This window comes from Monodelphis domestica, chromosome 1 (genome assembly GCF_027887165.1).
Source record: "Monodelphis domestica isolate mMonDom1 chromosome 1, mMonDom1.pri, whole genome shotgun sequence".
In the NCBI taxonomy this organism is placed as follows: Eukaryota; Metazoa; Chordata; class Mammalia; order Didelphimorphia; family Didelphidae; genus Monodelphis; species Monodelphis domestica.
The window spans coordinates 205,946,924-205,972,580 of NC_077227.1; the positions used below are offsets into that span (position 1 = coordinate 205,946,924).

Genomic DNA, 25,657 nt, shown 5'->3' on the forward strand with positions numbered 1-25,657 from the left:
CTAGCTCTTATTACTCTTTGGCCTTGGGTCCAATATACAGTATATTGATTCTAAGATGGAAGATAAGGATTTAAAAAAATAGAAATGTAACTGAAATAGCCTTGGAGGTACCCCACAATACCCCATCCTTAGCTGACACAGAAGGTTCTCTCTCCCTCTCCCTCTCCCTCTCTTTCTCCCTCTCCCTTTCCCTCTCCCTCTCCCTCTCCCTCTCCTTCTCCCTCTCCCTTTCCCTCTCCCTCTCCCTCTCCCTCTCCCTCTCTTTCTCTCTCTCTCTCTCTCTCTCATCACAGATATACTTTTTGTTCCAGGGAATGAGGGTCCAGCAGTAGGTAAACACTCCACAAAGTTTGTTTTCCCAAAGATATAGCTCCCTAGAATGGAGGGAAAATATCTTACAATGCACAAGATTTCTGCAAAAAAAAATTTTGCTTAGTTTCCATTTTAATTTTCAAAAAGTAGCGTTGCCTCTGTGAGTCCTCACTGGTCATCATTTTGAATAAAGCCCAAAGCTGGGCATGGTGGTATGTGCCTATAATCTCAACTACTGGGGAGACTGATAGATCCAAATTTAGGGGTATCCATATTAAATTTTGGCTTTAGTGTGGTGAGCGCCTCAAAGCAAGGGATCACTCAAGTTGCCCAAGGAGGGGCAAACTGCCCAGGTTGGAAATGGAGCAAGTCAAAGAGCTGGGAGTAGCCCCTTGCACTTTTCACCTGGGTGTGATAGGGAGACACAGAGTTTTTATTTTTTAATTTATTATTTCTCTTTAATATAAGTTATTTGTTAATTATTTAGTTATTAGAATTAATTAACATTAATATATATTTTAAAACCTTGCCTCCCTTCTTAGAACCAGTATTAGTTTCAAGGCCAAAAAATGGTAAGGGCTAAGCAATGAGGGTTAAATGACTTGCCCAGGGTTACCCAGCTAGGAAGTTGAGGCCACATTTGAACTTAGGACCTCCTATCTCTAGGCCCAGCTCCCAATCCACTGAACTACTTGGCTGCCTGCAGGAGACATACATTTTTAAAAAGGGAGAGAAAGCCAGAGCTTTTTAGTTTTACCTAAAACATTCTCTTCTGCTTCTTTTCTTCTTACCTGATTATTCTTATTAACTGAAATGACTTCTTGTTTTTCCTAAATCTTCCACTCTTAAGAAATTCAAGAGGTCATTTTTGACTAAAGTTCTACCTGCCAGCTCTGTGACCTCACTGGCTATTTGTGACCCAACTCACCTCCTCTTTGTCCATAGCTCCTACAGGCATCAAGGCTTTGGGTCCAAATCCCTCTCTGCTGTATTGGACCCACGGGCTCTCCCCTAGGGAGACTTAGTAAGGTGAATCTCCTGAAAGAAAGTGAACATCCTGTTTCCAAGTTCTCTTGGTCAAGTGCCCAAGAACATCCTGACTCATGAGGTTGTCTCAGTTGAAGAAAGTAAATCTGTCCCTGGCTTGATTGATGAAGACCAGTACCTGAAGCCAGAGCTCAGGAAGAGTACATACTGAAATATATCTAGCCCTTTCTCAGGATGCTTTGTGTCTTTCCTCATGGAAATTCCTAGCCCTTTCTGTGACAGGACAGTATGTGGTGCTATCACTGAAGCATACCACCAGAAGCGACTGGACCTAGCAGTGTCCCACAGGACACAGATCCGCCATCAGAAACGCCTCGTCAAGGATTTAAAGCAAGACATCTTAGTTGGGCGGATCAGAGCTGAGCAGGAACTGGAGTTTGACCAGGCCCTCATCAAGCAGGAGATCAAAGCTAGTAGGTGACCATCATTTAAGGTGTCTGTCTCACCTCATTCCTTCTCTGCCTCTTTTCTGTCTCTGTGTGTGTTTTTCTCTCTGCTCTCTTCTTCCTTCCTTCCTTCCTTCCTTCCTTCCTTCCTTCCTTCCTTCCTTCCTTCCTTCCTTCCTTCCTTCCTTCCTTCCTTCCTTCCTTCCTTCCTTCCTTCCTTCCTTCCTTCCTTCCTTCCTTCCTTCCTTCCTTCCTTCCTTCCTTCCTTCCTTCCTTCCTTCCTTCCTTCCTTCCTTCCTTCCTTCCTTCCTTTTCCTCTTACTTTCTTTCGTAGTAATAACTCTAAGATATAAGGGCAAGGGCAAGGCAATTGAGGTTAATACCCTTGTTCAAGATCACCCAGCTAGGATGTGTCTGAGGCCAGACCTGAACATGTGCCCTCCTGATGCCAGGCATGGCATTCTGTCTCCTGTACCACCTAGCTGCTCTTTTTCCTCATGTATGGCTCTATTCTCTTCTCCCTTTTTTGCTTATAGACTCATGGAGTTGCAGGAAGACAGTCTGAGAGAGAAAAATTAGAAAAGGCTTCTCCAGAATGATGAATAGGGAAACTAACATGATTACTCCCTCTTAGATGCACTGCCTTCCCTTTTCTTCCTTCCCTTAGACTCGTGCATATTTGTCCATATCCATAGACGTATGAGCAGCTAGGTAGATATAGTGTTGGACCTGGAGTCAGGAAGACTTCTGATCTTCCTGAGGTCAAATCTGGCCTCAGACACTTACTAGCTGTGAGACCCTGGGCAAGTTACTTAACTGTTTTTCTCATTTTCCTCATCTGTAAAATGAGCTGGAGAAGGAAATGGCAAAGCACTCCATTAACTCTGCTAAGAAAACTCCAAGTATGGTCGACACGATTGAAGTGACTGAACCACAACACACACACACACACATATTGAGAGAGACACAGAGAGAGAGAGATTGAGAGAGACAGAGAGAGAGAGAGAGATTGAGAGAGACACAGAGAGATTGAGAGAGAGACAGAGATTGAGAGACAGAGAAAGAGAGAGACAGAGAGAGACAGAGAGAGACAGAGAGAGAGAGAGACAGAGAGAGAGACAGAGAGAGAGAGAGAGAGAGAGAGAGAGAGAGAGAGAGAGAGAGAGAGAGAGACAGAGAGAGAGACAGAGAGAGAGAGAGAGAGAGAGACAGAGACAGAGAGAGAGACAGAGAGAGAGACAGAGAGAGAGAGAGAGAGAGACAGAGAAAGAGAGAGACAGAGAGAGACAGAGAGAGAGAGAGAGAGAGAGACAGAGAGAGAGAGAGAGAGAGAGAGAGAGAGAGAGAGAGAGAGAGAGAGAGAGAGAGAGAGATTGAGAGAGAGAGAGAGAGCATATTCTAGGTGAGATTCCAGCTTCATGCCCTTTTGGCTTTGGCCTTGTCCATGTCCTCTGCTCTTTTCTTTCTGGCCTTATTTTTATAGCCTGTTCACAGAGTGGCTAAGAGACTTTTGACCTTTCCTCCTCGTGTGTGCACAAGTTATGTCTTTCCATGCAGACCCAGGTGACTGTCTTAGGGACAGGAAGGGAATCAAGCTCTGATTTTCTTTCTGGGTTTTCTTGGTTCTTAGAGCAGCAATGGTTCCTCAAAGAGGAAAACTGGTTGGCCGGCCTGCAACGGCAAGAAGACGAGAGTGTCTTGACTGAGACAGACTCCAAGATCCCCCATGTAACTAAATCTCGAATTAAACTAGAGTCTGAGGCTTCCTCATCTTTGCTGGATGGGGGCCGCAAGAGACTGGTCCAGCTGCAGATCCTCTGGAAGAATGCTCTTTGGGCAGCAGAACGTAAAGTCAGACGTAAGAAAGTAAAATTTCAGTTGGAGGGGATTATCAAAAAGCAGAAGCTCCTGGAAGCCCAGAAAAAGCTTGAACAGCTTGAAACCCTTTGCTGGGATGACAACTCAAGCCAGCCTATGGAATTGGAGCCCAGTCTAGATACTGGCTTTCTGACTCACAAGAAAAAAAGCAAATTTTCCAGCAGTTACAGTTCCTTGGATAACCAGAGACTTTGTGGCCTGCCTCTGTCCCCCTCACAAAGGTAAAAGACCAGCAGGTATAGTTGGCAGGTCCTAGAAGTTGATGTTAGAAACTAAAACATTGGGATTCCTAGTTAACACTTCTAGCTTTGTAACCAACCCCTGCTGAAGTATCTGAGGCCTGATTCTCCTAATGTGCCTGCTTGGTAAATATATTCTCTCTCTTCTGGCTAGCAAAGTCTCCTACCCTCCTGATCCCTGTCCCTTCCAAGGCAGCGATTCTCAAACTTTTTGACTTCTGGACCCTTTTATGCTCTTGAAAATTATTGTGGTCCCCAGAGAGTTTGTTTATTCAAGCTTTTACTTACTCAGAAATCCTTCCCTTGAGACTTTCTTTTCATCCCTATTTCACTTCAGTCCCACTCAAGCCTTCCTCTCTGCCACTCCCCATCCCCAGTTCCTTTTCCTTGTTCATCTCTTCCAGTGTGCCTTTTGGAATCCCCAGTTTGGTACTGGTTCCCATTCATTCTTCTTTCTTACACTTTCTAGCCCGCTTCTGACACCCTGCCCCTTGCCACCTTCTGCAGTGCAGGGCATTCCTTCTTCCAACTCTTAAGCCCAGAGAGTCAGAGAGAAGACTCCACCATCACTCTTTATTCCTTTAGTACCTCCCAGTAATCTCTCTTCTTTTAAAATTGATCATGTCTCCTTGTCCTTGGCCTGCCACCTAATACCACCCTCTAGCCATTCCCACCTTCTCTGTGACTTAGAGGCAGAAGAACTCTAAGGGCTAAGTAGTGGGGGTTAAGTGACTCACCCAGGGTCACACAGCTCAGAAGTGTCTGAGAACATATTTGAACCCAGGACCTGCCAAGTCTAGGTCTGCCACTCTCTCCACTGAGCCACCTAACTGCCCCCCAAACTTAAGACTTTTAATCTTCCTCTGCCACCCATCCCATGGGCAGCTGCAGATGGGCAAGTGGCATAGGGGATAGAATTCCAGAAGACTCATCTTTGTGAGTTCTAATCTGGCCTCAGACACTTACCAAATGATCTGGGCAGGTCATTTAATCCACTTTGCCTCAGTTTCCTCATCTGTCAAATGAGCTGGAGAAGGAAATGGCAAACCACTTCAGTATCTTTACCAAAAAAAAAAAACAACTCTAAAAAATGGGATCACAAAGAATCAGATGAGATTGAAAAATGCCTGAAGAGCAATAACGACAAGAGTCCTCTATCTTGTGCCATCATCTTTAGGGACTTGACTCTTCCTGTTTATGACCCTGCTAATACTTTCTTCTGACTCCTTTCAAGCCTCCTATATACTTCCTCTGCATTCTACCTTCAGTTACTGCCTGTGCTAGTCAGACCTTAGATTGCTGGTTCTCAAAGGGTTGTCTGGGGACCCAGACTCTTTCAGGGGGTCCCTCTAGAGGTCAAAACTTTTTCGAATAATGCTAAGATGTTTTAATTTTGAATATTGTAAGTATTTAGATAAAACCTGCATAAACAAAAGTTCTTTGGGATCCACAGTAATTTTTAAGAGTATAAAGAATCCTGAGAGCAAAGAATTTGAGATTTGCTGTGAGAATTGCTGCCTTAACCTGGCCATCAGTGGAGACGGCTCTGCTTGTGAGATCCTGGACTGTGAAGCTTCTTTCCCGTCCACCCACCTCTCACATCTCACTTCTCACGAGACTGTTCTTCATTCTCAATGTGCCTTTTGGTTCTTTGGCCCCTTCCAGTCCATCTTTTATTGTTGTTCAGTCCTTTCTTGATGCCATTTGGGGTCTTCTTGGCCAAGATACTGGAATGATTTGCTTGTGCATTTAGAACATTCCAAAGTTCTCTAGTGTTTTTAATAGGGACAGCTGTTGTATTTTGTCAACTTTTTTCTACATCTGTTAAGATAAATAACTATGTGATTTCTGTTGGTTTTGTTATTTATATGGTCAGTTGTGCTGAGTTTTTCTAATATTGAACCATGCCTGCATTCCTGGTATAAAACCTACCTGGCCATGGCATATGATCCTTTTACTATATTGCTGTGATATCTTTGCTGGTATTTTATTTAATGAAATTGTTGCTTATTTGTATGATTTGTTCTTTGAAAATCAGCTTTTTTTTTTTTTTAGATAAGGCTATTTCGTCCAGTTCATTTTTAGTCCTTTTTTTCCCTTTCACATAACCCTCTTTGCCTCAGCTTCCTCATATGCAGGATGAGCTAAAGATGGAAAAAGCAATGGGGGATGTAAATTCTCTCCCTCTGTCACTAAGTCTCTTGCCTTCCTCCTACATCAGTAAGTCACCTTCCTGTCTACCTGGAGGCCCTTCACTAAGAGCTCCCATCCTTCCATCACTCAAAGTCTCTTTACCCCTGCCTCCACCCATTCTTTCCTTCTCTGCTTCATCTCTGAGGTCGAGACAATCCTCTTTCTTATTGAGGCTGGCCTATTTACCCTTGATTCTGCCCTTTCTAAGGTTTTGCTGCCTTGATTGTTCCCTACTCACTTTTCATCTTTAATCTTTTCCTCTCGGAAACAGCCAGGCGCAGAGATGTGCCATTGCACCATGTCTGCCTCCGCAGAAAGAGCTGAGAGAGAGAAATAAGCAAGCCATGGTTTTATGTATGCAGATGCTTTATTGCCAGATGATGATTTCTCTAGTGCAGGGAGGGAACAGAAAGAAGGAGATACTCAGGGACTTTAAAGTAACAAGCAAACTAATAAATAAAAAAAAAAATTAATCTCTTCCTCTTGTCTGTCTCCTTTCCCCTTTAAACAAAGGCAGATTTCCTAGTCCTAAAAGGAACCAGACGAATCATTTCCTCTATCCTAAGCTGTCACTATTTTTCTCCACTTTCTCTGTCAAATTTCTAAGCAAAGTAGGTGACCCTGAATGCTGTTACTTCTTACTTCACTCCTCCACATCAGTCTTTTGTCCCCAGTCACTCTACTGGAACGTCACTTTTCAAGGCCACTGGCCCATGGCTTGTTAGTTACTAACCCCAGTGGCCTTTTCCGTGCTCCTCTGAGGAACAATGGGTAGAGTGCTGGCTTAGACACAAGAAGATTTAAGTTCAAATCTGGCCTTACTTACGTAACAAAACTTACTAGTTTTGTGACCCCTGGGCAAGTCACTTTATCTCTGTTTGCCTCAGTTTCCTTAGCTATAAAATAAAATCATTAACAACATCCACCTTGCACAGTTGTGGGAATCAAATGAAAATATATGTAAAAAATACTTAGACCAGGGGGTAGCTGGGTGGCTCAATGGGTTGAGAACCAGGCCTAGAGACGGGAGGTCCTGGGTTCAGATCTGGCCTCACACGTGTCCTAGCTGTGTGACCCTGGGCAAGTCACTTAACCCCCATTGCCTAGCCCTTACCACTTTTCTGCCTTAGAACCAATACACAGTATTGACTATAAGACAAAAGGGAAGGATTAAAAAAAATTTTTTTTTAATACTTAGACTAGTATAGTAGGTAGTAGTAATGCACATAGGCATGACATAAATGCTTATTTCCTTCCAATTCCTCTTCCCTTTCCCCTTTCCTTCAGCACTGTTAATTACCACCTCCTTCCTTTTTTAAAAATTCTCTCCTCTTGGCTTCCATGACACTGCCTTTCATGGTTCTCTTGTCTGTCTTGGTGCTTCTTGCTTAGATGACCCATTTCTTCCCTCTATCCCTGAATATGGGTAGTCATAAAGCTCTCCCTTCTCTCTTCTCTTCATCTCTTGGTTATCTCACCTATTCTCAGGATTTCAGTATTATTTCTATGTAGATAACTCCCCAAATCCAAATCTCTGTCCATGAGTTTCAACTTCAAAATTTCTTTTTTTAATGTTAAAAATTTATTTTTAAATTTAATTAACTTAAATTAAAGATTCATTAAAATTTTTTAATCCCTTATTTTCTCCTTCCAGTCCTTATATCTATTGAGAAAACAAGCAATATGATATCAATTATATGTATGAAATCACATAACATCTATTACCATATTAGCTAACATCAATCTCAAAATTTCTAGCAACTTCCTGAGCTTCTCCTGGGTGTCCTGCAGACTTTAGTCTATCCAAATGGAATTCATTGTTTTCTGTGTAAAAGTGGCCTTATTCATCACCATCGTTGGCACCGTCATGCTTCCAGGCTTGAAACCTGTGAGGCATCCTTGACACGCCACCACTTTTTCAGTTATCCAGTCCTGGTGATTCCATGCCCACTATCGCTACCCTAGTTCCAGCCCTCGTTGCCACTTCTGAGCCCATTACAGCAACTCTCTACCGCCATAACTTCTGTGCTGAAGTGTCCCAGTTCCTGCCTCTTACCCTGTGATTTTTCTTTTTTATTGGGAATCTCTATTTGGATATCTTTACCATACCTTAAATTCACAATTGCCAAAATAGAATTGAACATCTGCATTCAGACCAGTCTGCCAAGCACTCCAAGGTTACAGTTGTGGCTCCTCACCCTTCATATGTAGTCAAGTCAAGAGAATTCTTTTTCAGCCCTTTCATTTAGATTTAACTCTTTCTTTATATCTCCACTGTTGCAAACTTAATTCAAAACTCCTATCTTCCTTTGCCTAGATCATTATGAAGGCTTTCTAGATAGACTCCTCCATCTTCCATTTGCTTCCCCACAACGCTGTGTATGCACCATTTCTATTTTGATCTAAAAATTCTCTTTTCTATAGACAACTACTCTGCTTACAAACCATGACGCTATCCATTGACTGTCTCAGTCTAAGCCTACTGGTCCTTGTTCTGTATTTCTTTTGCGTCTGTCCTTTGACACTGCTATTCCCTAAGCCCAGACCCTCATCTCTCTGCCTCCTATCTCTCCTGCCTCAAATCTGTTTTGAATGTTGTAGTCAGATTAAACTTCCTAAAACATCTGTTTGCACCTATTCCCCCTCTCTTCAGCAGGCAAATGACCCCACTTTTTTTATACCAACCTTCTCTCAGGACCCAGCCTTCCCCAAATGAACCAACCTGGCGTGTCCTCACTTCCTTTTGAGTTCCTTTAGCATTTGTTAAAAGATTCTCTTTCAACCCAGCCTCTCCCTCTGCTTCTTCATGATGTTTTACCAAACTATCTACTCATTGCCCCTGCAATGAACCCAGGTACATCCTCGCCCCCCCACCGCACCTTTGAACCTACCATTTCCCCTGCCTAGAATGATCTTCTACCCTCCTACCCAGTTATCTAAGCACAATCCTTTTAAGACCCAGCTCTTGCTTTTAGCCTTCCCCGAATGACCCAACCCATCATGTTCTCACCTCTCTTTGGAGTTCTTTTGACATTTCTAATCTCTGCCACTCATTTGCTATTAAAAACAGTGCTTTGGATGACTGTTAAAAAGTCTTTACTATTTCTGCTGGCAGGTACTGCGTCTTACACCTCTTTGGACCCCCAGTACCTTGTACCTCAGGACGATAATGGCCCTTCCTCTTCCCCGAGCTTCGTGATCCCTAGCCCTAAGGTTCACACCCCTTTTCCTAGAAAAGGAAAACTACAAGTTGAGAGGCCCAGAGAGTGCCTGAAGCTACATATGACATGTGCTTTTCTCAGACACGGTCGGAGTTAGTGTCTCTTATTTGTTGAAAGCTTTTCTTAATGTAACTCCCACTCAAGGTCACAGGAGGACAAGGTTTGTTTTAGTACTAACACTCTGGGGCAAGTCCCCCCGCTCTCCGAAATACCCTGAAACAGTGTTTTTGTTTTTTGCATCCTCAGCACTCTGAAGTGTGAAATCACTGCCAAGTTATCAGCAGAGGCTGCCCACCGCACACCTGAGATACCTCCATTGGAGGAGTATCTCCTTCAGGCTTCCGTTCCTCGAGGAAACACCTCCTCCCTGAATAACTCTTGTTCCCTAAACCGGTGGGAGTTCTGTGAGAGGAAGAGAGCATCTTTTGGGGAAGATTCCTTGGCCCAACGGGCTAGATCCACCACAAGCCTCAAGATTGCCCCTGCCATGAACAGGAAATGCCAGGAAATAGACAGGAAAAAGGAGCTGGCGCAACTGCATAGAAACCTGGTCTCTGTAAGCCGATCGGCAGAGCAGCTCCAATCGAGGGAGAAGCCTGACACCTTCATCGCCCGCCCTCAGATAGTTAGGGCAAAGCCGCTGGGCAGCTATGGACAGCTACCAAGGAGGTGGAGAAAGGAAGGGCAGCTCCTGCCAAGCCGGGCGTTCCGAGGAAACAGCCCCCAGGGAGCGCGGGCGCGATCGCTTCTGCGTGGAAGGTTCCAAGCCAGTCGCCTGCGTCAGGCTGCCTGGACCTTTCAGCACTGGGAGCCCAGCATGGCCCTGTCGCCTCGAGCCTCCGCACGGCTCCGGGGGCATCTTCTGAGCAGGAGAGACAGCAGAAACAAGAGGTTCTTGCAGGTTCCTCAGAGCCCCGAGAACAGCGAGGGTGAGAAAAGAACCAGGAGCACCAAGGGCCTGCTGGTCTCCCCCGGCTCCCTGAGCGCCCAGCCACAGGAAAAGGGGAATGATTTCTCTGACTCGGACAGTATGTACTCTATGGATTCTCTCTCCTATGCCTGTTCCAGGTCCCTCCTCAAACTGCAAGAACAGGAGGCCCCTGAGCCAAAGCCCCTCTGCTCAGAGCCTGAGAACACAGAAAGCGATGACAGCCAGATGTCTCAGGACTCACTGATGGAAAAAAGGAGCAGAACCCAGCGATGGCTCCTGCCTCCCCCTCTGCCACCACAAGACTCCGAGAGAAGTGAGGCCGAGTCGGTGACCTCTCCCGAGGGCCCCCATCTTTTACTTGGCGGGGCACTGTCCTGGGAAAACGTGAGGGCCATTTCTCTGGATAGCCTGGACAATGAGGAGGAGGAGGAGGAGGCGGAGGCCTCCGGGGGAGAATCTAAGAAAGCCCTCTCGCCGGATGAGATGCCCGCAGAGGCTTTTTGGCAAATGAAGAGCTCCCAGTCCCCCACAAGGTGCCCGGAAAAGGTACTTGAGTTCCAGGCCTCAGAGCAGGGACCAGGTGTGGCCGAGCCCGATGTGACCCTGAAGCCATGTGATTCTTTTTATCTGGCTTCTCAGCCCCAGCCCCAGCCCCAGCCCCAGCTCCAGCCCCAAGGAGAAGACTGCAAACCCCTCCAAGAGACCCCGAACCTGAGAAACAATTCATTGGCTTCCCTGGAGTCTTGGTTCTCCTGTGAGTCAGGGAGCCATCACAACAGCTCCCAAGAAGTCCCGAGGTACTCACAGATAAATCTGGCTGTCCCAGAACTGAAGGTCCAAGAGATGGAGAAACTTGAGGCGCCGGTGGAAGGGGGTGAATTACAGAAGCCCGTCCCCAAGACAGCCTCCACCAGGCACAGCTTCAGCCGCTTCAAAGGCCGGGCCTCGGTCTCCAGCACTACCAGCGAGGGGAACTCGGAATCTACTTCCGAAGCAGATACCACATGGGCATCCAGCAATCTCAGATCAGATTCTTCCGTCTCCCAGGAGTCATTTCACATGGAGGGAATTGGCCTCCCCAAACTGGCTGGGTACTGCAGCTCTGCCCTTTCCAGCAGCACTCTCTCCTCCAGCAGGTCAGCTGCCCCGGCGTCTTTGTTGTCTCACAAAGGCAGTAGTACCCTTAGAAAGGGCTGGCCTATTGTTGAATATCTCTGTGAATTTTCTCACTCTTCCCTGGGGGCCACAGTGAAGAGCACACAAGTTTCTAGCTGCCCTCAGAAAGATACAAGTTGCCGGACCTTTACATCTGGCAAAAGATGGGATTCCTTCTTCCCTTTGTGTTCTGAGATCCCCGGGGATTTCGATTTCAATAATCTGTCCTTCCCTTCGTCATCCACAAGGCACTTAAGAATGGAGCAAGAACAAGACGATGTGAGCTTTGAGTTGGATGATCTCTCATCTTTCTTTAGAATGATTGAAAAAGATGCTCATCATGGCAGTTCCCCAACAGACTTGGACCAGGGAGACTTAAGCTTTGAAAATGCTTGGGTTTTTGCAACAGAGACCAAGGTTCCAACCTCGATGCCAGAGATGCCTCAAATATGTCAGGGCAGCTCAGAGCAGCCCCAGCCTCTTAGGAAAGCAGGATCGACAGTCTCCTTTGATGAGAGCTTCTTCCTGAGGGACATATCAAACAACAGCAGCCCCATGACTGTTAAGGAAGACCGGCATCCTCCAGCCTGGACCCAGCAAGAGAAAATTCCACCCAGCAAGCAGGCTTCGTTAAGGGTCGATGGCCCTCTGCCCCAGCCAGTATTGAAGGCAGAGTTCTTCCAAGCCTCCAATGAAGAAATCAACACAGAGAGTTTTTCTTTGGCTTTTCCCACTGATTCCGAGCTATTCCCACCCTGGGATCCTTTCCCATCTCCGGAGCAGCTCTCTCCCCTGGAAACAGTCTATGTGTTAGAAAGCAGAGATGCTGTGACAGAAACGGCCTTGGAGATCCCCGCATGCCGAGACTGGGGGGACGATACTCTACCCACCGGCAGGGTCGAAGGCTTGAGCAACACCTTTCAGTTTTTCAGAAATTTGGACAGTGACCTTCTGCTTTTATTACATACCCCGAACCATAAGAAGCCCTCATCTCAGAGAATTGGGACAGAGAATTCCTTTGGCCCAGGTACTTGGGAAGACCCAGATGGAACTGGGGTCCCCCAAAGCATGGAAATATACAACAATCCCGTCTCTTTCTCTTCTGCTCAGAATAGACTGCTGTTAGAGAGCATCAGCATGGCTACGTGCCAAGTAGGAAAATCAGCTGGGACTTTAAAAAACAATCACTCCAAGTCACCCCTGACGAAGGAAAGTGCCTCAGCTCAGCCCCTTTGGGGTGTTCCATTTAATGAATCTGGGGCAACAAAACATCTCCCTGTTATGTCTAGCATTGAAGTGGATCATGAACATAGTCAGAGTGAAGATGACATCCAAGGGAAGCGGGCAGTCTATCTCCTGGGGATCGATTCAGCTGACTTTGACGAGCAGATCTCTTCTGGATCCAATTCCAACTTTGTTTATAACACAGAGGGTTCAAGCCAGCCTCAACCCAGAGCTAACATGCAAGAGAAGGTTTTAGGCCCTCTACAATGCAGCTCATCAAGTCACTCTGAGAGCACGAGTCCAGTGATGATGGGCAAGGATGAAACCTTGTCCCACCCAAAGGAAGAAACGGAATCTGTTTATCCTGGAATGTTTTTACACTCCAAAGATTCCTCAGAGGAACTCATGCTTTCTGGAGGGGACCAAGACCACTCTTACACAAAAGACTCTACTTTAAACCTACTGCCGGCTATGTCTACCAATGCAGAAGGCCCCATTGTAAGCGAGGAACCGGAGAGCTTAATGGTGATACCCAGTTCCCAAGGAAGAAAGTCTCGAAGAAGAGCCTCTCAGGGTAAAATTGTTGGTCATTCTGACGAAATGGCCAGGCTGATTAGTAGCGTATCACAGCTGGAAAGCAGCATCATGGAAATAGAATCCAGACAAAAATATCACCCTCGTGCCTTGTATATGGCTGAAGCCTATAAGAGAGCTATGTTTAGGGAAAGGAAGGACCAAGAAAGGGCCCATCTCCCTCGGAGACCAAAGGACTTTAGAAACAGCCTCTATTACAAGGATCAGCCCCGTTCTTCAAAGAGAATACAGGAGAAAGAGGTTGTCCCTTATAGCACTGAAGCCAGAGAAAGCAAGGAGCTTGTTGACACTTGTGTTCAAGTGAGTCATCAGACAGAGAAAATCCCACCAAACCTCACCATGCCCGCTGAGTTCACTGAAGAGGACAAGACTGAAAGGGAACCCACTCTCTTACGTGTGCCTGAACCATCAGCCAGGGACCCTAGTGATTATTTGCTCATAAGAGTTTCACAAAGGCCAACTGCTCAGAAGGACCCCACTAATGTTCCAGAAAGCCCAGAGATAGTGGAGCCATTGGCCAGAATTGAGTCATCGAGACTTAAGGAAGAAAGGTTTGAGGGAACTTGTAGGGAAGAACCAGTTGTAGAGCTCAACCCCCAAAGTTATGCCAGTATAGGGACAGGGAGTGGTCCAGATTTGGAGCCCCAAGTCAGTTTCCAAGAAAGTCAGACTGCTGAAAACTTAACCAGTACCATGATAACAGCTAAGTACAAAGAGCCAAGAGTATGTGACAGAGAAACCAGTCCCTTGGAGGAGAAGAGTTTGCCAACAGAGACCCAACCAGATCCATTGGCCCAGGAGTTACCTAGCTTAAGCCAGATCATGCACATGGGCAGATTTCACACTCAGGAGATGGCACATCCATTGACAAGCCAAGAAAGCTATCCAGTGACTTCCACTCAAGAAGAACCAAGCAACGTATTTTTGTCTGATCCTCCAAAGCTGTCAGAAGGGTATTTCAGGGCGCCAACAAAAACAATGAGCTTTTCTCCTACCAACTATGAGCGGGAGCTACAGTTTCTGAAAATGCAGGGCACTCCTTGCTTGGAAGGCAAAGTAGAACAGCAAAAAACAAATGGAGAAGTAAGAAACCACAGCTCTCTCAGAAGTATTAGCTGCAAAGACTCCTCTGTTGAGGAATCAGTTTGGCAGAGATCCCACTGTCAGCTCAATGGTAGTGGGAATGGCTCTGGCAGACCTTCTAGGAACAACTACTCACTGGAAGAGATGGAAGCATCAGCTCCTGCTATGCTCATGGAATGGCAGGAGAGGGATAGCCAAGTCACTTCCAAAGACTCGAACCTAGGAAATCTCTCTCTCACTGAGGCAGAAGTGACCTTGTTAAGAAACATTAAGAAAGCCAACTTACTTAACCAGTGCCCACTAGAGAAGAGGACCAATCAGCAGTGGTCAGATAGTGACTTCCAAGTGGCCCAGACACTAGAGAAGAAGCTGTGGAAGATCGATGATTTTGCCATGGATCCAAGTACCACCGGCTCCCCTTTGTCAGCAAGTAATGAAGGAAATCTGGCATGGGTCTCAGTAGGGCCTTGGGGGGGCCCTGCCAGTTCATCCAGGTATTCAGAAGTGAATGAAGAGACCACAGTGAAGGACTCTACGCCATCAGAGGAAGGTGGGAAATCATCCAAAGATAGTAGCCCTAAAGTGAGCAGCTTCTCTTCAGGGCCTTGGGGGACTTCTACCAATTCATCCAGGTATTCAGAAATGAATGAAGAGGCCACAATGAAGGACTCTAGGCAACCAGAGGATCATGGGAAATCATCAAAAGACAGCACCTGTGATATTATTGTGCCTCTACTAGAGCCTGAGGTGTTTTCTGGGACCTCTAAGCAGCCTCACTATAGCCAAAGGGATCAGCAGGAGTCAGAAAGGAGTAAAAAAGAAAATGAGGCATCAGGGTGTCTTGTGCAAAATAAAGCCACAAGAGGGAACACCCAGGAGGCATCTTCAGGAACCGTGCCAGAAAAGCACCCTGATAAGAATAAGCCCCTGGCAAATCTGTCTATGGCAGATGGTCTCCAGCTAATGAATGATGTTACTCCCCCTAGCAGAGGGCAAGACCATGCCACACAGCTGTCCTCTGGCACCATCACTATCCCAGGCATTAGCAAATCCATTAATACACAAACAGGAGATTTTGCCTGTGGAAGCTCAGAGGGTAAGGAAGAGGATATTAGGTCATCTGCTGGTAGTCTTCTGTCTTCAGGAAATCTGCCTTTTCTGTCAACCTTGAAGGAGAACAAGACGGACGAGATACCACGGCAGCACCTGTTCACACCTTCTCTCCATGCCATCTCTGATAGGATTAAAGTAATTCAACAGGAACTGAATCAGGCCCTGCCATCCAAACAGAGAGGGGAACTTTTAGAGGTGGAGAGAACCTTCCCAGGGAGCAAGGAGAACATCCGGAGAGCTTGGGGAGGGCTCAAATCCCAAAGTACGGCTTATGAGAGCTGGTGCAGTGGGGACTCTGGAAACTCTTCAGAGGCAATAGGCAACCTACAAGCCCATTGGGAAACTTCCATTCAATCCCCATGGAAAGATGCCTCTCTCCATGCAGGATCTGGGATATCAATGGCAGAAATGGCCTATATGACAGCAAACTCTACTACCCTGTGGCCTGTTTTTGTGTCCCAAGGAAGCTTTCACATTAGAAAGCAGCCAGGCTCATATGAAGCAGAGATAGTTGAGGCCAAAGAACCACCATACTGTGACAGTCCGCTGGAAGCCTTGGACATCAAGCAAGCGGGGAGTTTTCCAACTCATCCAAGCCACATCCATTCTCTAGGGGAAGGAGGAGAGCAGGCAAGTCACAGAGAAGACATGGTCTCCAGAACAGTAGGGGGAGGCATTACAGGGGACGCCTTGCCACAATGCCCCAAGTTGAGAGGGCTTGCCGTATCTGGGCTCTCTGTACCCTATAGTATTGGTAGCAAAGGTCCAAGACCAACTTTCCTTCTTGATCAGAGAAGTGCTTCAGCATTTGTGGGGGAGATGGAGAACTGCCCAGAAAGAAGCTTGATTCAAAGTACTCTCCTAGAGACTTCGGAAAGCAACGTTATAGCTAACTCATCACCATCCCAAGAAGAGCCTGTGGCTTCTCCTGCCAGGCCACCATGCATTTCTCAACAGGGTCCTGTTTGGGTCAATTCACCTTTGTTTACCAATTCTCTGTCTCATGGAAGTAGTGATCCTGAGAGGCGCATTTCCCGGTCTGCCTCAGACACTATGCTTCCAGTTTTCCTGGGGCCTTCCAAGTCCAGTGTCCCCAGCCAGCCCAATGTACCCAACATACCTTTGGCACATAACCTGGATTTCAGAGAAGTCCCACCAGAATTGAAACTGGAAGCTCCCAACACTGGTTTATTCAGTACCGAGGGTCCCAAGAAAGAGGACATCAAAGCCAAGCCCGAAGCCACTCCTTCCCCTGTCAGCACCTGTCCTGAGAAATTGGAGAACCTCCAGGAGACCCCCAAAACTAGTCAAAACAGACAAGCATTCCCTCATGTAGATGAGTCAGGGAACCATGTAGCAGGTGGGAGAATGAAAGCAATACCTGTTAGTGAAGGCATTCCTAAGAATGAACTTACAATTGGGTCGCCACATCTCAGTTCAGGAAATCCTGATGAAAACCTTGCCCCAGGACCATCGTTTTCTAAGGATCCCAGGGATCCCAGTGCCCCTGTTCCCCACTCTAGGACAGAAGCAGGGGAGAAGTTTGTTTGCAGCAACAACCTTCCAAGCAGTCTGTGGAAGAAAGATGAGAATGAGCAGCCCTTAAGCAATATCGGCAACACAATGTGGGACACAAACTGCCGCCGTTCTGGGGCCAGTGGCCAAGCCAGCCCCCCCAAAGCCAGAGATATCACCAGGCCTGAACCTAAGAGTCTCAAGGTTCTTTTCAAGAGAACTAGTGATCCCTTTGATGTGCCAAGAGCTTGCCCTCTGCCAGGGGACTCGCAGGTTTGTCATCAGGACTTCCAAGGAGCCTCCGCCCCCTCTGTTGCTTTGACCTCTATCCCCGAGTATCCTCCCAAAAACTTTTCCATCCTGAAATTTTCTTCGAGGACTTCTTCCAGGACTCTCCAGGAACTGAACATGAGTGTGGAGCCTCCTTCCCCCACAGAAGATGAGGAGAGCCATGGGATAGAGAAACCGGGCCTCAGTGACTTCTCCCCAGAAGAATCTGAAATGATGATGCCAGTGGACTTGGGGAAACTTCCAAGATATGTGGATTGCAATCAGACAGCTGTATCAAATTCCAACTCAGAAGCCCCTCTGCCCCAGGCCCCAGAGCCCGGCCCTGCAACCTACCCCACTTCTTTACCCCTCTTGGCAAAGCCCGTCCGAGAAAGTAGGTTATCAGAGAGCCTGGTGGAGGAGCAGAACGGCCACCCCAGGAACAGAGAGTGGTTGGCACCGGAGACCATGGACGCCCTGCATTTCATCTCCAACGACATAACCCCCTTCCTTCAGTCCTGGCAGCAGGAGGGTCCTGCCAGGATTGGCTGGAAGCAGTATATGTTTGGCAGTGCCAGCGACATCTCCTGCAGCCAGACTTCCTGGGGTCTGGACACACAAAGGGCCATCCGTTGCTCCAGCGTGGACAACGGCCTGGACTCTCAGAGCTCCCCGTTCCATTCTTACCTCAGCTCTTATGCCAACACTCGGGGGACGTTCAGCACCTTCAGCAGCATTGAGGATCCTCAGGGCTCAGAAGAAGAAAGGAAGGTGCTCACAGCTTCTCATATCTTCAAGAACGAGCACCGTTTTTCTTACACGTCTACCATAGCCCCCTCAGCCAGGACCCCAGACAATGCGGGGGAGGGCCTGCCGGAGAAGGGCAGACTGCCCGAGGGGGAGAATGTCCCCGCCGAGGAGGGCAGGGCGCCAGCGCAGGCGGAGGACAACGAATTGCCGTACCCCCTGGGGCCCGAGGCCTGGCCAAAGGTCAGCAAAGTCACCTGTGATCAGGGGACGGTGACCCTGGCGCTGCCGCCGCCTCAGGAAGTCCATCAACACCTCCACAACTGCGTGGACATCATTCACCCCAATCCAGAGGCCGCCATCTTTGGGGCACACCCATGCCCATCCACATGGACCAACGTGCAGAGCCTGTCCATGCACCTTTCCCAGCTCTTGCACAACACCTCCGAGCTGCTGGGGAACCTCACCCATCAGGGAATGGCTGAGAGGGAGCGCGCCATGAAGGCCGAGGCCCCGGAGGAGGTGTTGCGGGTGGACAGCAGCACTCAGACCACTGTGGACGTGGGCATCCAGACTGTCGGGATGGACTCCACCTCACGGGAGGGCTCCTCCCTCCTTTCTCACAGGGAGGGCAAGCTAGCCAGTCCTCAGGAAGTGACTGTGACTGCCCCCAGCCAGGGCTTCAAGGCCCCGGACGCTTCTCAGGAGAAGGAGGACCGCTCTTTGGGGCTGCAGGGGAGGGGCCCCGAAGACACAGCCAAGAAGCCCATTTCTCCCAGCCCCGGGAGCCAGAGGCTCTGCGTCATCCCACAGAATGCGCTGGGCACTTCCCACCTTAGTGTCTGTTTTCAGAAGCTCTTCCCGGGCCAGGACCTGTTCAGCCTCCGAGCTTCCCGCGTCACCTCTTCGGCCCTCAGTTCCCACGTGGATGGGTCGTACGCGGCCGCGAGCAGCCCCACGTCAGGCACCGTCTCCTCCGTCAGCAGCACCCCGTCTCCTCAGGAGGGAGGCCCCGCCGGCAAATCTGGGGCCCAGAAGAACAAGAAAGAGGGCTTCAGGGGCGCCTTGTTAGTGGACAGGGCTTCGTCCCCCATCCTGACCCTCAGCGCCAGCACACTGTGCCCCCGTTCTTTCTCCTCAAATGCCAGTCACGCCAAGAGCCCCCGCTCTCACTCCCTCGGACACCACCAGCCTCCGGGAGTCTCTCCCCCGGTGAACAGCTCTTGCCAAACCTGCCACGAAGGGAAGGCTGGCGAAGTCTCCAAAGATGTTGGCAATGCCGCAGGAAAGAACCCGAGCAAAGGATTTCCTGCGCCGACCCCCTCCGGGGCCATGAAGCAGGGCGGGTGGGTTCCAGGAAGCTCAACCTCCGTGTCCACGGGACCCCTGAATCACCTCCAGCAGCAGCAGCAGCTGCGGACCTCCTCGGAGTCTCTGAGCTGGGAAGACCACCAGGCTGGGGCAAAGAAGAAGCCCTTCTATCTGTCCCTGCCCCCCCAGGGGCCCTCTAAGGAGCAGCCGGAGGCCTCCGGCCCCCATCGCTTCCTGGCGGAGGGGGCCTCGGAGGCCCCCAAGCCCGTGTCGGCTCGGCTGGGCAGTCAGGAGGCCAGGTGTCCGAAGAGGGTGGAGGCCGGCGCCAACCCCCCCGAGCAGCCCTTGCAGTCCCCTCCTGCGCCAGAGAGTCTTCCCTGGGGGGCGGTTCTGAGCCACTTCCACTGCCCCATCTCCGTCTCGGAAGTTAGCGTGGCTCCGGCCCACAGCAGCAGCCTCGCCAGAGACACCCAGTCCGAGGTCCTGCTGAGCTCTTGCACCCAGAAGGAGCAGACCCCGGAGCCCAAGCACTACAGCCTCAGGGACCTTCCTGTCCACAACAAGTTCAGCAACTGGCGAGGCGTCCAGGGGATCTCCTCGGAGGGGAGCGTCCCGCCGGCCGTGGCCAACGCGGGCAGCACCAGCTCCGAGGGCGTGGAGAAGCCCACCCTGCTGCGCCTGAGCCAGGGTCCCGAGCAGCTTCCCAGGGAACAGGTGCAGGTGCTGGCCGGGGTCCCGCTGGAGCTGGGGCCGCAGGGGCCTCCTCTCAGCGTGGAGCTGGCCGAAGCCAAGCTTCTCTACGGCCTGGGAGAGACGGACGCCCTGCTGAGGGTGATGCAGACGGGGACGGGGGAGGCTCTGGTGACTGATGCCTCGGCGAGCCCACACCAGGATGGGATGTACTTTCGGTAAGTCAAGGAAGAGGACGTGATGTTGCGGGTGGGAGAACTGGTCCCAGGCCAAGAATCCCCGGGTTCGAGTCCTGCTGCCCGACGTCCTGGCTAAGCCCTAGTGAGATGAGTCATTTAACATCTTATTTATGGCTCTTGGCCTTTGGTGACAAACAGATAGAAATGGGGTTAAATGAAGCTCTTTCTAAGGATCACTGTGGGCCATCTATTAACAGTTTTAAAATGTAGTATTTTGGGGGCAGCTGGGTGGCTCAGTGGATGGAGAGCCAGACCTAGAGATGGGAGGTCCTGGGTTCAAATATGACTCAGATACTTCCCAGCTGTGTGACCCTGGGCAAGTCACTTGACCCCCATTGCCTAGCCCTTACCGCTCTTCTGCCTTGGAGCCAATACACAGGGTTAATTCTAAGACAAGACGGTAAGGGTTTTAAAAAAGCAGTAATATCAGCGTTTTGTTATATTTTTATTTATCATGTTATATATCTCCCCGTTGCACTTTAGTTGGGTTTGGGCTGCACACTACTCCGTGTGCCCAAGGCAACTCTAAGACCACACTCCCCCAGGAGGTGCCAGTCTGTCCTGGGATAGGGAGGAGGAATCATGGTGGCCCCAACCCTCCCCATGGACTCTCCCCAAGCACTGAATTTGAATCCAGCTTCAGATCCTCAGGAGCTGTGTGACCCTGTGCCTTAGCCTCTTTCAGACTCTGTTTCCTCCTCTCTAAAATGGAGATCTCATAGTGCCCCACTGTCACCACATCAGGATCCAAAGAGATAAAAGCAATGGTCTCGGGAAGGGGAGCAAGGTGGGTGGGTGGGGGGTGGGGAGACAGATGAACCTGTGAAGACAAGATGGCAGGCAAGAAGTGTTCCCATCCATGCCTTCCAGAGTTTGGACCCCACAGAGAGCACAAGCAAAAAAGAAATGCTGCCCATGGGGCTTTGTGGGTGAGAGCCCATGTTCTGACCCAGGACCGCAGGCCACCTTCTCCAGCTGCCTTCACGTGGTGGGGTCCTAAGACCAAGCAATACCCCAAGGGGGAGGTGTGGGTGGGGAAGTTCTAGCTGACTCCTATCACCTCCCACCTCAGGCACCTGAAGACTGTCGAGGCCGTCCGGAAAGAACGGGTTGATCGAGTTCAGAGCTTCCGTCGGGCCCGAAGCCTCAGCCCTATGAAGCAGTTCCACCTCTTGCCCACCCAGGAAGCTTTTCCCCGAGACCCCGACCTGCCCAGCCGACGGCGAGAATATCTGCAGCAGCTCCGAAAAGATGTTGTGGAGACCACAAGGCAAGGATGGACCCAGAGCTTTGCCAAATGGGGTTGGGGGGGAGGGTGAAGCTGGGCAGCTCAGTGGATAGAGAGCCAGGCCCAGAGAAGGAAGGTCCTAGGTTCCAATCTGGCCTCAGACACTTCCTAGCTGTGTGACCCTGGGCAAGTCATTTAACCACCATTGCCTAGCCCTTACTGCTCTTCTACCTTGGAGCCAATACACAGTATCAGTTCTAAGATAAGGCAAGGGTTTTTTTTTCCTTTTTTCTTTTTCTCCCAAATTGGTTTATTGTGAATTTGACAAAACGAACATTTCCATATCCAGAGTTTTTTTAAAAAGTTTTTATATGAAACTATAATTCAGCAAGGTTTTTTTTTTTTAAAAAGGGAGTTGGGAATGGGGTTGGGAGAATTAGAGTTTTTGTTGTATTGGCCATCATGGAGGACTCAGAGGGTTGACTTTTTTTTTCCTGAAGAGACCTCCTTGGACAATTCTAGACCGTCTCTGTTGAAGAGACAAATTTCAGACTGGAAAAAAGAGATGGGTACAAGAAAGGGACACATGTACACACACATACACGCACATACGAATGGATCATCATTCAGGCCTGCTGGCTCTTTGGGACCCCCTTGGGGGCTTCCTTGGCAGATTCTGGAGTGCTTTGCCATCCCTTCTCCAGATTATTTTACAAACAGCTAAGTGGCCTGCCCTGGCTCACATAGCTCGAAGGAGTCCTGGCCCAGGTGGCCTCCACTGCCCTGCTGTGCTGCCCTGTAGGACTGTATGTAGATAGAGAGACAGACATCTGTCCCCGGAGCCCTGTGATCCTGGAGGTGCCCCGATCTCTGTGGAATAGAAGAGGCATAGCTTCACAGACACATATAATAGACATACAGAAAGGATAGAAATGCACAAAGCAGACAGACACACAATGGGAATTGTGAGAAAAAAAGAAGCAGAGCTGGGCAGCCAGGCTTTGTTTCAAACCCTCTTAGCCTATGAGGTTTGGGCCCCGAGCCCTCAGCTGCTTCTTAATGCTCAAACTTGTGGCTGAGGCAGGGGATGTCTGCCCCAGCACATGCAGACGTCGCCCAGCAGAACAGAAGACTCAGAATGCTTTGTTCCAGCAGCCATGAAGGTGGCTGGAGCAGTGCTGTCTGTGGGGTGGACCAGCCTCCCACAGGGGATGGGGTCTTGGAGGTGGGACCGTGTTGGCGGAATGATAGATTGGACACAGCTTTCACATTCAACCTACAGCACAGGTTTCACAGGATAAACTGCTCCACCTTGGCAGAGGCCTGGCTTTATTTTATACCCTCAGGATCACACATCTACTTGGCACACAGTTTCATTCTCAACATACATGTTTCCATAGAACCTAACAACAGACAGGAAGCCTAGGGAGATAGTCAATGAAACATTGTTGCTAAGTGCAGGGTCAGAAGGTGGAATCAACATGACCTAGATATAGGTTGGGGAATTCAGAGCGCAGATTTGCCAGTTTTTATGCCTAGACAAGAGGGTTCTATCTAAGTGGGTATATAAGAATCCTTAGGTTTAATTTTGTAAGTGGAATCTCCTGGTAATATCCTGGGGAGACAGAGTGGGACATCTGTATTAACCCTACAAACATGTTGCTTTCATCTATTTTTCCTGGGGCTAAGTAAGAATAATAATCATAGCAATTCCAATAATAAAAAAATGTTAATAAGGAAAGTCACTTAGGGGGGTTTCAGGGGGTGTTTCCATCCTTCCTGGGGGCTGCTTTGCAGTCCCCGCTTTCCATGTGTGACCGTGTCAAACAGCACAGTGTTGATGGCTCCTGGCAGAGCAGACCCTGGGGCTATGCTATGGGCTTGGCCAGACTTTGAGGATGCCAAGGCTGTCTGGTGCCTCCCAGGCCACAACTGGACATTGGTGACTGAGAAGAGAGCAAAGTGATGGCTTTGTGTCATTCTGACTCCCTAAAATCCAGTTTATTCACAAGTCAAAAGATGTGGCCAGGGAAGTCATTTTCATCCTCTTCTAGCATGAAGGTCAACTGATGAGTGTCCCTTTCTGTACTCCAAAGAGATGGCCCAAAGCTCCAAGGGGTGAGGGGTGCAGAAGGAGGGGTGGGGGCCCTCTGGCTTTGCAGGCTCATCCCAGCCACTCTTTGCCCTCAGGAACCTGGAGTCTTCGTCTGATGCTGCAAGTCACCAGCCCTCTGACATAGAGGTGCTGCTCCGTGACTATCAGCGGGCCCGGGAGGAGACCAAGATGGAGATCGCCCGAGCCCGGGACCGGTTACGGGAGCGTGCTGAGCAGGAGAAGCAGCGCATCCGCCAGCAGATAGTCACCCAGCTGCAGCGGGTGAGCTGGCCGTTGGGCACCTTGGGGCTTCAGGGGAGCTAGCTCCCAGGGATGTCTAATGAGCACCTTCCTCCCACCCCCACAGGAGGAAGCCAAGCTGCAGAACCTGGTGGGCGTGAACACCCTGTGCACCACAAGCTCTGCGGACAGCCTGTCTTCCAACCTCACCTCCGGCTACAACAGCAGCGTCCTGACCCTGGCTGGCCAGGCCCAGCCTCCAGAGAAGCAGGTGAGGGAGGAGGAGAAGGCTGTCTGTCTGTCTGGCTCCCTGCTTCTTCCTTGTTTCCTTGAAACCAGAGGTCAGAGGTCAGGACCAAAAAACGTGATTGCCCACCCTGATAGGCCCACCTACCCTGGGGAAGTGGCGGAGGACATCTGTGAGGAGGGGGGTGTGCTCTTTGAATCAGTGACCATCATGGCCCAGGCAGAAGTGGAAGATCTCCTCCTCCTCCTAGATGCCTGTCCTGCCCTGCCTGGCCTGCTTCCCTCTGCTTTCCCTCCTGTGCCCTGTCCCAGTGGTGGAGGAGGGTAGCCTGGATGATGCCTTCTCATTCCCTGGTCTGGTCACTTTGGCCAGCCCTGTTAGTGTGAGCCTGAGGCCGGTCCTAGAGGCTTGGGGAGTTGCCGTTAGCACCAGGATTCAGACCCAACCCACCTGGCCATAGTGAACATGGTCTGGGGAATGGTCTGTCCATCCACTTTTTTTTTTAAACCCTCACCTTCCATCTTGGAGTCAATACTGTGTATTGGCTCCAAGGCAGAAGATTGATAAGGGCTAGGCAATGGGGGTTAAGTGACTTGCCCAGGGTCACACAGCTGGGAAGTGTCTGAGGCCACATTTGAACCCAGGACCTCCCATCTCTGGGCCTGGTTCTCAATCCACTGAGCTACCCAGCTGCCCCCTGTCCATCCACTTTTATGTCCTTTATGTCCCGCCCCCCCCCCCCCCCCCAGTCCTGGGCCATTTTCAGGTGAATAACTGATGGAATTGTGGTGGGAGGGAAGTTCTGAGGGTTTTCTGGGCCTCGTCCCTGTCCTTAGGGAGATGCCAGCGTGCCATGCTTCAAGGAGACGTCTGCTGGGGACATGCGGGGCCGGTCTATGGTGAGGAACCGTCAGCTGTACCTGAGTGAGTCGGTGTGGAAGAGCCTGGGTCACAGTACGCAGGGAGGAGGGGGGAGGGGGTGCAGGGGGGTCAGAGAACCCCAAGTGAGCGTGCAGGCCCCAAAGGACCCCTCACCCCCCCACCGTCTCCTCTCAGAGCCCGCAGGGGAGAGCCATCACGTGTCCTTGCACGGGTCCCACAAGTCCCTGCTCAGCCAGTCCAACTCGGACAGCTGCCTCCCCACGTCTCCGGGGGCCCTCTACCACGATCTGGTCAAGCACATTCTGGCCAGCACCATGACTGAGGTGAGCCTCAGCCCTTCCTGGGGGGGTCCGCGGGAGGCCGGCCGGCCGGAGCCCCTGACACGGGGGGTTGCTGTCTCCTTCAGGTCATGGCTGCCTGTTCCGACAACCTGCAGAATCTCTTCAACTGCCAGGCGGCGGCTGGCTGGAAGTGAGCGCCCCCCCATGACCCCCGGTCTTTCCTGAGGGAACGCCCCCTCCCGGTGCCCGTCGGAGCCACTCATCTGTTTTTACTTAAGTGGCATTCGTTGTCCGACACCCTGGGCCAGCCACTGACCCCCACGGCCCATCCCTTGCCTTTCTTGTGCCTTAGAACAGATACCTGGCATCGACTGTAAGACAGAAGGGAAAGATGAAAAAACCCCAAACGGCGTCAAACCAAACCGGCCCAGGCCCCAGGGCTCCGGCAGTCCCTTTCTGTAACCTCTTTCGACTGTTCATTTTTCACCATGTTGTTATTAGAGTAGAGCGGCGTGTTCCCTGGGCCGGGCCCGTTC

General features: G+C 49.9%; 1 protein-coding gene across 4 annotated transcripts in view; it reads left to right on the forward strand.

Annotated features, from left to right (window-relative positions):
* STARD9 (StAR related lipid transfer domain containing 9) overlaps window positions 1-25,657 on the forward strand; it is a 181,729-nt gene that overhangs the window by 149,507 nt on the left and 6,565 nt on the right. The window contains exons 1-9 of one of the 4 annotated variants that reach the window (XM_016433179.2): window positions 1,084-1,772; window positions 3,376-3,844; window positions 9,523-20,127; window positions 21,221-21,418; window positions 23,567-23,753; window positions 23,839-23,982; window positions 24,795-24,882; window positions 25,015-25,163; window positions 25,247-25,311. In XM_016433179.2, coding sequence (XP_016288665.2) covers window positions 1,553-1,772; window positions 3,376-3,844; window positions 9,523-20,127; window positions 21,221-21,418; window positions 23,567-23,753; window positions 23,839-23,982; window positions 24,795-24,882; window positions 25,015-25,163; window positions 25,247-25,311 — 12,125 coding nt within the window. In that variant the 5' untranslated portion in view covers window positions 1,084-1,552. Of the gene's footprint in view, window positions 1-1,083; window positions 1,773-3,375; window positions 3,845-9,522; window positions 20,128-21,220; window positions 21,419-23,566; window positions 23,754-23,838; window positions 23,983-24,794; window positions 24,883-25,014; window positions 25,164-25,246; window positions 25,312-25,657 lie in introns of those variants that run through there. The other 3 variants (XM_056810337.1, XR_001629692.2, XM_007472427.2) reach the window with 3 other exon arrangements.